A 12,259-nucleotide genomic window follows, 5' to 3' on the forward strand; every position below is an offset into this window, starting at 1 on the left:
AGAAAGAATATATATGTATGAAAATCTCTACTAGTACCACAAAAATATACTGTGCAGATATTTTAGGAAAACTTTCGGGAAAGACATTAAAAGCATTGTATTTTTCTTTTCTTTGGGGGCTTTTATTTTTGGTTAGTTTTTCATAGCAAAATTCTCAAAAATCTTACCACCTTCTTCTTCTTTTTTTCTACTTCTTCAGAGTCGTTTCTGATTTCTTCCTTGCTCCTTTAATTTCAATTGCCTTTATTTGTGTTGCGTTTTCGGTTTATTGCATTCAAGTCTTGAGCCTGCATGTGAATGATCAATGATGATACTTTGATCACTGCACTGAAATAGACAAGTACTAAAAAATATTTCATTTCTATAGACAAATCAAAATGAGCATCGAAACGGTATTTGGTGGGGTAAGAACTTTCAAAGTGAACCTCAAGAGCTCTCACTTGCACAATTAATTTGTTGAGATCTGGATAATTAGTTTACAACGGGAGAACTAAAAAAAATAAACTAGATGACCAAATATTGATAAAGAGAACAATCTAAATTTAAGCAACAAGATGCTAAAAGAAAGATCCGAGGTTAAAAGATCTAAGAAACAATGATTTAATCTTGTCATTTTGTACCCTTATTATTATTATTATTATTATTATTATTATCTTGTAATTTTTAGTTAGAAGAAATAACATTCTAACTAAAAATTACGATTTTAGATAAAGTATGGATTTATAATATTAAATATTGTTAATAGATTATATGGAATTTGACTGATGAAGATATATATATCAGTGATAATTCTGAAATAGTACACTGGTATTTATTGGTATTGAACTTGATTAACCAAATCAAAATGGTATTGACTCCCTTGTGTAGTGGACATTGGTTTGTGATAGTGACAAACCAATGAAAAACTTTTCGCCTAAGTGTCCGTTTGGAAATAACTTATCTAGTTTTTTACTGAAAATTTTTTGCTGAAAGTATACTAAAGTATACTTGTACCTTTAAAAATTTAGAAAAAGGAAGAAAATGCCGGAAAAAGTGAGGTTTTAAAAAATTATACATAAAAACTAAAAGCCAAAAGCTAAAACCGAAGCTAAACAGACTCAAGTATGAGGTAATTGCACTCTTCCTTAGGTTTTTTTGGTTATTACACATACTTCCCTTCTGATTTATAATAAAACACTCACCGCCTTTAAAGTGTTGAGTTTTTACACTGTCCCTTAAATAACCAAAAAATATATAGCTTTAAAAAACTCCAGAAAAATAAAAAAGGCTTTTTCAAAGTATCTTCAATTTCCTATTACAAAGATAACAATGACAATTAAAGTAGAAGGTAAAAGAAATTTTATATTTTTTGAATTCTATTTTAGTCATCCAAGAGAGTTCAGTTTATTCATGGTCAGATTGAAATGGGTCTTGAGTCTCTTGAATACTTTATTTCTGTTGGGCAGATAAATGGGCCAGTGCATGGGCCTAAAATTGGCTGGGCACGGGCATACAATTAATGGACTCTTGTTTGCAACTCTTAATTATACTTATCACCTCATAATTTTCCACCTAGATCATCCACTACACATAACCATTAGCAGATGCTCTGATACTGATGAAGTGCAAATGCTTGTAGGTTCAATCCAAATTTCATGGATAGCCCAAAATACCATACACTTTATATAAAATTCTTAATTATATACATAACAAATATATATAAGACATGCTGATCTCTATAGAAATTTATTATACCAACTTCCATGGTCTTCATACGAAAACAGAGCTATTGAAGGGGCAGCCGATAAATTTATCTATAACAATGGACATTGTTTGGGACCTGGAAAATCAAAATTTGATCTAAACAGTGAAGATTAAAGTGCCCATACTTGACAAGGCTCCCGCACCATTGATTTATGGCATGTACTCCACTCAATATTAAACCTGTCCAGTTATCTTGGAAAATACTGGCATTCTTTAATCGTACGGATTTCTAAAATTCTTCAATAGGTCTGGGATATCATAACCTAGCATGTCATCCACAGCTTGTATCATTTTCGGCTTTAACTTCTCAAACTTATCAATATTGTAGCCACTCAAGATCTCCTTGAAGTGCTCAACATTTGGGAAATCTCCCGGAGGTAAATGGAACTCCCTTTGAACCTGGATTGATAGAATTGAAGTATATACAGAATCATAAAAAAAATTAAAAAACAAGACAACAAAGTTTTAAGCAGAGAGGGCAGAGAGTTGAAACCTTTCCAAATTCATCTAACAAATTATCAATGAGTCTCTGCTGAGTTTTAGCTTTTCCAATCATAGCTGGCATCTCCTTTTTAAGATGACTAATAATGTAAGCGTGTATCTTTGCAGCTCGGGCACGTTTCACAAATTCATTAATCTGCCAGATAGAAACACCATAGAGAATCACTTCACAAGCAACTTCAAGGAAAAACAAGAAATTGACCATTGTAAATCAAATAATGAGGCTCCACCTAGGAGACATTTCAGTGCAAAGGAACTTAAACTTTGGCCTACTTTTTGTACATGCGATTTTCTTACCCACAAACGACATAACTACATCTGAAATCATTCAGCAAAATAGGAAATTCCAAAAGAAATGATGCAGTGACTCACCCTACGATCACAGGCTTTCTTTGGAATATCTTTTAGGTCAGAAAGAAGGTCCTCCTGTTCTTTTTCAAAAAGTTCTTTACCAATTGGACCAGTAGCAGATTCATTTACAGGTTTGTCATTGAATGATCTGCCAAAGTGAGGAGAGATGTCAACTACACACAACTCATGAAGTCATGATGGAACTCAGGTTCACAAGGAAAGTCGGAAAAAAAAAGGGATAAACAGCATTTAATGGATTCGTTAATAGTATATTAGATACAAAGTTATGGGAGATAATACCCAAAATGAGAACAAGCATTGGAAATAAACTTGAAGTGATATACATATATCTGGTGCCTGGTGGAATACCAGGAGACTGTAACAGGTAAGTTAGATACCAAATAATAGAGAGCCTACCCAATATAAACACGCATAACCTCAGGAGTGTTTATAACTTTCCCAAGAGACCACATTAATGCTCCATAAACACGCATCAGCTGCAATGTAGGGACGTGGGTAAGCAGATTACTACCATCCAATATGCAAATTTAAGGATTCACTTAGCAGCGAAAACTCTTACTTGTTGGGTATCAATTTGATCTGCCTTGTTTAGAACCACTCTAATCTTGTCATCATGACCACGTAAAGATGATATCACTCTCTTGAATTCATCGCTGACATCAAGCTTGTGAGGATCGAACAAAAGTAGAATGAGGTCACACTTTGCAGCAAACCATGATGTTACGCCTGTAAAATCATACGCTCTTTGCGTTCGTTGCTTCTCTCCAGACAGAACACCAGGAGTATCCACAAAAGTGATGTGCTCCAGCAGCTTCCAACATAAATTTAAAAAAAATAAATAAATAAAGAGTATGTTTCAGTTGCCACAAAATGACAATACAGAGAATCTTCATGGTGATTCAAGAAAAAATAACTCACAGGATGTGGCATTTGAGAACACTCAAATTTTGACAAAAAAGCAGTTCCAAATGTTGTCAGACCACTGAACGGCATGTCAGCTTGAACAGCTATGGTGTTCCCAGGAATACTTCTTTCATCAGGACCAGACTATAGGAGCAAACTTAGCTAGTCAACACCATTGCAAATAAGAATTTGGAAGTAGCAGAAATATATCATGCACATAGAATACTAAAAGAAAAAAAATGTATGAAAGGTTACCCAGTCACATAGTAATAAGACAGCCATTTCAATACTAAGATAAACTACAAGGACTTGGAACTAATAAGAAATGTTCGTACAGTGCCCCTTTTTCCCCTTCTCTTTATAATAGCAGCTTCTTTAGTTATTGTTAAATTACCGATTGTCCAAAAAGTTTAAGCTATTGGGATATGATAAATTTAATCATTTAACCACATATTTCTAACACTCCCCCTCATGTGTGAGCCAAAACTATCTTTTAATAGGTGAGGCCCAATACATAGGAATTTAAATGGAAGGTAGAGTGGAGGAGACAAAGATTGAACTCAGGATATCATCCTTTGATATCATGTTAAATTACTGATTGTACCAAAAGCTTAAGCTATTGGGATATAGTAAATTTAATCATTTAACCACATATTTCTAACAGTTATGATGAGCATAAAAGAGAAAGCAAAATGGAAGGTCAAACTCTAATAAATATCTCCAAGTTCTAGACCTCATAAAAGAAAGGTACTTCAAGAGCAAGATATGCATTCAATACTTTAAAAAAAAAGGGTACAAACTCTTCCCCATTTTTTTTCCAGTAAGATGATCAGTATAGTTATATTCGTTATTCTGTTTACATTCTTTTTTTCTCGCAAACATTTACAACGGGAGCTATAAGAGCCTTTTTTTTTTTTTTTTGAATATCAAAATTTTCTGGAGAAAAGAAATTTACAATTTGGCAGAAAGAATAAAGCAAGGTAGCAAAATTCCATCAAAACAAGAAAGCAGTACTACGCATGGTAAGAACAAACACTAAGTGCTAACACAAATGAATAATAATCTACTTTTACCATGGACATGATAATGATGAAGCTCATAAAGCAATGAGGCTCATATTCTAGTGAAAGTTAGGTTAGCAGGCACATTGACTAATTTCTCATTAATATTGATCATTGTAAGCACAAGGATAATGACTAAAAGGATGTCAATGGACTCTAAACCAAATGCAGATCCTGACCCCAGAAACAAGTAAACAAAGAGTGAAGAGTCAGATCATGGGTTCAATCACATACGTGTGTATGAATTATGTTTACCTATCAAAAATAAGAAAAGAAAAGCAAAAAAGAGATGATGCAAGGATAAGTAGCCGAAGTTGTATACCTATCAGGTAAATGTATCAACATGTCAATATATGAATTACAAGCAAATGTTCATATACTAGTCATCTTAGTAATATTACTTTTTGCATTTCCAAAAAAAAATCAGTTTGGTCAAGAATTTTTTCCTTGAGGATTCAGGGAATTTAAAACCTTCCTCACAGAAAACAAACCTCATGCAAATGAAAGAGGCCCTAAATAATAGAGGCCCTACATAATAGAGGATAAGGTACATAAAAGTAAAACCACTAGTTTATTGATTGCCATTTCTACAACTTATCTTTGCATGCATAATAATAGTTTATTTCCCCTGATTGGAATATACATAAACTAGTGCACCACCAGAATCAAATAATTCCATAATGATGGAGATGAAGAAAGGCAAGCAAAAAAAACAGAAACAAAAACAAAAACAAAAAAGTAGAAGAAGATAAAAGTGACAAAAGAAAACAAATAAGGTTCAACACTCACCAAAAATCATCACATTATCAAAGAAAAAGAGTATAAATAATAGAAAATAACAGGAATAAAAATCACTCCATATAATTGATGTTGATTCTGAATATTAAAATGTTGCTTTTAAAATAAAATGAACCACAAAACATTGTCTTAGTTAAAGGTAAATAACTTAAGACTACAACATTGGTGATAACACCACGGGAGTTGGTTTTGAAGGTACCATGACAACAACAAATCTGTCAGTTGTAGGCTCCGGTCCAATGTGGGCTCCTGTGATGAGCAATATGAAAAATCAATTACACATATATAGAATCTTTTAAACTAAAATGTGCTTGCTTGCGTGTGCACACACATACACACAGAAGAAACTTGCCTGGATAACCACTCTTGAGCAGATGCTTAATGAATGTTGTTTTCCCAGTGGAATATTGACCCAAAAGCATAACCATTGGTTTTGCATCAAAATCACTATTAGCCTACACAACAGTTCAACAGCAAATAATAAGCTCATAGTCCACCACCATCTCAGTTCTACAGTATGGCATCAACAGTACTATGGATAAATTTCACACAAATCCAACAAAATAATAAACTGAATTAAATACTAGTTTAGCACTTTATGTGGGTTGAAGCAAGACAGATAAAGTACATTGTTCACTCACCAGCAACGGGGATACAAAGTCATTAAAACGATAAGTAACTTCTAGTGGTTTCAGCTTCTGAAGGTACAGTCTCTTCAATCCATCAACAATTGATGTAACCGAGGAAAGTGGTACCTAGGAACATACCCAAGAAAATCAGCAAGGCAAAAGATAAATGACTAGATTCTGACATAAGGATTAAAGTACCAAAGAACATGTGAAAAAAAAAAGGGTTAAAAAAGAGCCAGAAAGGACCACATAGAAATTAGAATTTTTGCTTGAGAATATCACTGAAAAAAAATGACAAATTTGATGAAAGCAAAATGAAGTATAAATACTCTCATTTCTATTATATATTCAATTCACAGAGTTTCCTATTCTCTTTATAGAGAGAGGAGATCATTTCTCCTTTTTTTTTCTCACTAATTCTTCTTCTTTCCTACCCTAAACCCACCACAACTAAACGTAGACAAATCCCTAATTTGTCCTACATCAGATCCCCTCCTCCACCAAACGAGAAGAATGAGAGATACTAACAGCAGACAAACAATGCATCACAGAGAGAAAGAAGGCTATTTTTATAAACATAAAAGTAATTGATCATTAGTAAGTAGTAACAGTATTACACAATAGTCAATACTAGCTTCATTGGTGCAACAAATCTTAAGTAAAATAACCCAAAATGGCCGACATAACAACAGTGAAATGAAATAAAGTGAGCAAAACTGTCAAAATGAGAAAATGCAACTAAAGAAAAAGTCACTTAAGTTTATATGTGTATATATATATATGACCAAAAAGTGATGCACCAAGTTGTGTTCAGAACAACTCCATTTGGATTCAAGTATATATGTATTTTGAAATAAGAGCACAAGACTAATTCAATAAATGCATCAGATACAAACTTGTAGGCAAGAAAACATACATTTTTTGCTGATTTTGATGAAAACCAATTAGCTGAAGGTGATGGCCCATGCAAACTACCTGCATCACTGCAAATCAGTGCATTTCAAAAAATCCAAAGACACCAAAATGCTTTCTTATCTGTAACAAAAAATGGCTTACCATTTGATTCGAGTTCACTAGTCTTTTCCTTGCGCTTTTTCTTCTGAATGAATGATATTAAGAAACATAAGAAGTTGCCTAAAAGGAAATTGATGGGAGACAAAAATTGAGACAAAATAGCATACTTACTGCTATTAGTGCATCCAAACCCTCCATTACAGGAGGTTTCAAACTGCTCAAGTCAACTGCAATAAATAAAATCATTTCAACTTTTATGCTAAATGGCAACATTAGACAGATAATTCTATGCAAAATAACTACATGTCACACTTAGTGACAGTTGCTAATTTAAACATGAGGCTCGAGGGCTCAACCAATCTAATCATGCACTATAGAGACAAACCTAAACATAAACAGTTTACCGTCACTATTCAGGAGATCATGTGTTACTGCATGACCAGCTTGTGCCAGAGACACTAGCTACATGTTAAGAAGAAAGAACTGGTCAGGTCCTGGAATGAAAAAAAAAAAAAAAAAAAAAGGACTAGACTAGGTTTATGTCATCTAAGCATACTAATTACAACCTGCATAGCAGCGATAAACTCCTTGAAACCAAGGTATCCCTGTCGCTTCGAATCTGCGATTGCCCACACCTGTAAAATAAAAAATAAAAAATAAATAGTTAAGTAAAAGAGTGAGCTTATTCAAGTTAAGGAAACAAAAATGGTAGATGAACTAATGAAGACCAAAAATAACATTGGTAAAAGTAATAAAAAAAAAAGGGCATGTCAATTAAGGAAGTAGCAGAGAGTATGACTCCGGATAGAATAGAATATAGGAAAAAAAAATACATGTAGCCCACCCTAACTAATTTGTTGAGGATCCATAGCCAACACCAAAATTTGGGACTTGTTATTGTTGTGTTGTTAAATTTAAAAATGAAGTACAAGAAGCAAAGAAAACTAATCCACATAGTCTTGAACCAGTTAGAATAGATTCAGCCAAAAAAAAAAAAAAAAAAACAGTTAGTATGGTAGCTAATGAGCTCTAATTCAACCAGCACCTCTTCCTTATAAGTGCAAGGTGGAGGGTGAGATTGTGGGTTGATGACCCATCGGGGGAGTGTGTGTGTAACTTACCAATCAAAAAAAGTATGGAAAGAGTTCAAAGAACAAACACAAGCAATCCAACACTAATGACCAGATTGAATGGAGGGGGAGGGAGAGGAGTAGATTTGGCTAGAAATTAGAGTAGATTTGGCCAGAAATTAGAGTAAAGTAGGCTAATTTCCAGCCAACTCTACTCCCCTACCTCCCCCTCCACCCAAACTGGCCATAAGGGACTAGTTCTAAGACCACACTATTTCACAACTTTTTACCATAACTCTGATCTGGCAGATTGTGAATGGTTGCCTATCACCTACACATGGACCCACTTTTTTTCTTACACCACTCGCACTCTGCCACATCATAGTTGTGGCAAAGAAGTTTTGAGATAAGTTGTGGTACTAGATTTTCTCGCCATAAGGTGGTAAATGAGATGTTCAAACCATGTTGAAATTATTCAATGCACCTAGTATACTACACCATCCTCTCACATAAATGTGGGCCGTGGGTCCCGCACATGGTTCCTAACTCATATGTGCGGGAGAGGTCATATGCATTGGGTGTACAAAATAATTTCTCCAAACCTTGACATCTAACATATAAGCCAAAGAAAGCTATTACATCAACTAATCTATAGTTTATGAGATTCCAATAAAGCTCGCTCTGCTACAACATATGTCAAACATTTGCTTAGGGTTTTACAAAATCACAGTAACTAAACCACTAATAGCGTTTATAAAGCTATTCGTATAAGAAATTATCAAATAATACTAACTATTGGTACTAGTAAAAAACAAAGCAAAAACAAGAAATGAAAGCACTTGCAAAACCTATTCTTAAAAATATAATCAAAATTAGCGAAGAAAAAAAATTAAGGAAATCAGACCTGCTTGAGATCTTGCCTGGATAGATTCGACATGGCGAAGAACTTGGTAGCATCATTACCAGTAATGCGGCCATCGGTATCTGAACAAAAAATGAAATGAATAGATTAAGCATTTAAAATTTTAAAATTTTCTTTTCGTTTCTTCGATTTTTTTTTTCTCGGGAACCAAACAGAGGAGTGGATATGAAAATTCGTGAACGCGGTAGTACGTACCTGCATCAGCGTAATTGAACCATTCCTGATAGATCTGCTGATGCTCTTTGGAACACGTAGTGATTGGAATCGAAGCGATCTCCATGGTAAAGTAGATTCTTTACTTTCCGGATTTTTCCAAATTTCGAAAATGGGAGATATACTTCGTCTACTATATATGGAAATTTAAACATGAATTTTTTTTTCAAAAATTAAAAAAATAAGAAAAACACTTTCTCTGATTTCTTAGCTTTTGTTTCGGGATATTGTGGGGAACAGCCGAACAGAGAATTAGAGTGAGGCCTATTTGCCAAAGAATACAGCAAAATGTGAATGCGTGATCGTGACTCGAGACGAGGTGTGTTACACGAAAACGTCGTCGTTTTCAATGCACATACGACAGCGTTTACAGAGAGAGAGAGAGTATAAAGTTTACGGTTAAAAGTTTAAAGTTTTGAACTGTATATGTTAACGGGCACGCGCCAAAGAGAGAAAAGTATAAGCTGTGATTGCACCTACAGAATGGAAAACCAACGTTCTTCTGGCCGTTTGGTACGGAATATATTTTCCTTCTCTCTCTCAAATTTTTAAAAATAGGTTGGTTGAAGAAAAAAGTGGATTTTTTTTTTTTTTTTTTTTGAGCAAGTCAATGTGTTGGATTTGATTTTTGGACTCAATTCAACTCTAAATTGTAAAAGGATTTGAAAATTTTCAAATGGATTTAGAGTGGATTTGGGTTCACATTTTATAACACACTAGCATTTAGGATAGGTTTGTGCTTCGGAATGGTTTAAAAATCCTTCTATTTCTCTCTTCAAATATTGTTTAATTTAGTGCACAAGTATTTAGGGCTTACTAATAATTAAATTTTGTTAAATAGAACTTTAGATGTTTAACTTTAGGTTAAATCCCATATGATCTAAATGCTAAATTTTAATTCAACTCATCTAAATGCTAAATTTTAATCCAACTCATGATTTAATAAATGAATGAATTTGGACAGTTGTGAGTCTTTCAAATACATATGGATAGTATACTACTACACAACTTTGGTGTGATGATCACTTCAGAAATACAAATTTTTGTAGAATCACTAAGGTGGATGGGTGGATAAGTTGGGGTTCAAGTTCAGATAAAGAAATAAAAAAATAAATACATATGGGATAGATTTGGAATAGAATTTTTAAAATTTTAGAGGGTTTGGATTTGGAAAAGCCTTTTTATCTTATGAATAATTTTTAAACGAAAAGTGCTATGTTCACAACAAAACATAGGTTTTTTTATTATTTTATTTTAGAAACAAAACAAACCATAGGTGGTTAGTTATTATTGGTTATAAATTGAACCTACTACTGAAATTACTTTTTTACCTACCAATAACAACTCATAACAATTTACTACATAAGATTTGTTGTGAAAATATTTTAAAAATGTTAAGAACATAACATTTCTTTTTTATTAATAACACATCATTTGTTTTAATAAGTAATAACACAAAAATTTTACAAATGATGGTATTTAAATGCCTATCATGACAATGATAGGCTCTATATGGAGAGTCCGGGTTTAAGGGTATTTGAACAAAATACAATTTCAAAATTTAAACAAAAAAGTACAATTTTATATTTTAAAAAATTAGGAGCAAATATCATAGGATTGAATTCTCTAAAAAAAAAATTAAAATCAGCAGTTGCATTGCCATTTTAAAGAAGGAAAAAAAAAAAAAATATATATATATATATATACACACAATAAATTGTGACATTGCAAGAGAATTTATGTGGTAATGTGTTTAGGCCTTTTGGGATTGCCCACGAGCCCATGCAGTCTGGGCTTACTACGGTGTTTTTCCCAGTACTGCTGGTTCCCTGCATTTTCAATGGTACGTGGTTATGGTGGAACACTTTTGAAGATTATAGTGTTGCTTTTATTGTCATGGCAGCGTGGGCAATTCGGACTAATAGAAACGAAATTCGGCATGGTGGTAAGAAGAAGAGTAGGCTGGAATTAATACATTGGTGTGGTCATTATCTAGATGAATATCATGCAGCACAGGTGGTTCCCACGAAGCCATCTCGGAAGGTTGAAGTCAATTGGTCACCTCCTTCAGCTCCTTTCTATAAAATTAATGTGGATGGGCTACTTTTTCAAACCATAAGAAAGCTAGGGTGGGTGTTATTATCCGAATGTGGAAGGAAGAGTGATAGCTGCTCTTAGCAAAAAAAATAATAATTAAGGCTCCACCTGGGGCTCTTGATACTGAAGCAAAAGCTTTTGAAGCGGTCTTCAATTTGCTAAGGCTCCACCTGGGGCTCTTGATACTGAAGCAAAAGCTTTTGAAGCGGTATTCATGATTTTATCTTGGAATGTGACTCTCTCATTAATTCCAAGGCTGTGTAAATAATCTTCATCTCCTTCTTCTGTTGCACCAATTGTTTATGGTATGTTATCCTCTATGCATGAATTTCGGCGGGTAAAGATCTCCCATGTATGTAGATAAGGCAATCGCCCTACTCATTTGTTAGCTAAACATGCTTTTAGCATTGTCAATTTCTTTATTTGGATTGAAGAGAGTTCTTATTTTTTTAGATCAAACTTATCTCCATAATGTACTTGTTGTCTTTCATTCTAAATAAAGAATAAAGTTGGTTTCTTTACCATCAAAAAAAAAAAAATTATGACATTGGCTCTATACAGGGAGAAGTTATACCCTATTACGAGTATATGTATCTTCTCACTCACAATAGGTGAGCCCTACTACCCACTTGTTGCAAGAGAGGAGATATATATACTTGAAACAGGGTATATTTTTCCATACATAAGGGTATTAAGAGTACTTGGCCTAACTTGCTAGCCTCATCGACTAAGAAGGGGCAGGCACAATGACTACGTGGACCCCTTTATTTAGAGCATTATTATTGGTAATGCTAAAAAGCCATATTGCTATTTTTAGCACCATCAATTCTAAAAAGTAAGCTACAATGGTGGAGTTAAACTTAAAAATTTTAGCTCCTCATCTACGGTGCACAACCATCTATAGTTGTGCATTATAGCAAGAAGCTTAAAAAAAAA

General features: G+C 33.7%; 1 protein-coding gene across 2 annotated transcripts; it reads right to left on the bottom strand.

Moving 5' to 3' along the window:
* Positions 1-1,598: 1,598 nt before the first annotated feature.
* LOC126694499 (EH domain-containing protein 1) lies at positions 1,599-9,480 on the bottom strand. 2 transcript variants are annotated; one of them, XM_050390821.1, is made up of 16 exons: positions 9,209-9,480; positions 8,996-9,075; positions 7,588-7,656; positions 7,426-7,483; positions 7,193-7,248; positions 7,064-7,103; positions 6,924-6,982; positions 6,020-6,133; positions 5,731-5,833; positions 5,578-5,627; positions 3,535-3,663; positions 3,176-3,427; positions 3,013-3,092; positions 2,617-2,743; positions 2,237-2,380; positions 1,599-2,142 (listed from the first exon to the last, which is right to left on the bottom strand). In XM_050390821.1, exons 1-16 carry the CDS (start codon positions 9,291-9,293, stop codon positions 1,957-1,959), a joined length of 1,632 nt encoding a protein of 543 aa, XP_050246778.1. In that variant the 5' UTR covers positions 9,294-9,480; the 3' UTR covers positions 1,599-1,956. The 2 variants fall into 2 exon arrangements, with proteins under 2 accessions (XP_050246778.1, XP_050246777.1); XM_050390820.1 differs by having other exon boundaries at positions 7,064-7,106.
* Between the last annotated feature and the right edge of the window lie 2,779 nt (positions 9,481-12,259).

Source organism: Quercus robur, chromosome 8 (assembly GCF_932294415.1).
Source record: "Quercus robur chromosome 8, dhQueRobu3.1, whole genome shotgun sequence".
Lineage (NCBI taxonomy): Eukaryota > Viridiplantae > Streptophyta > Magnoliopsida > Fagales > Fagaceae > Quercus > Quercus robur.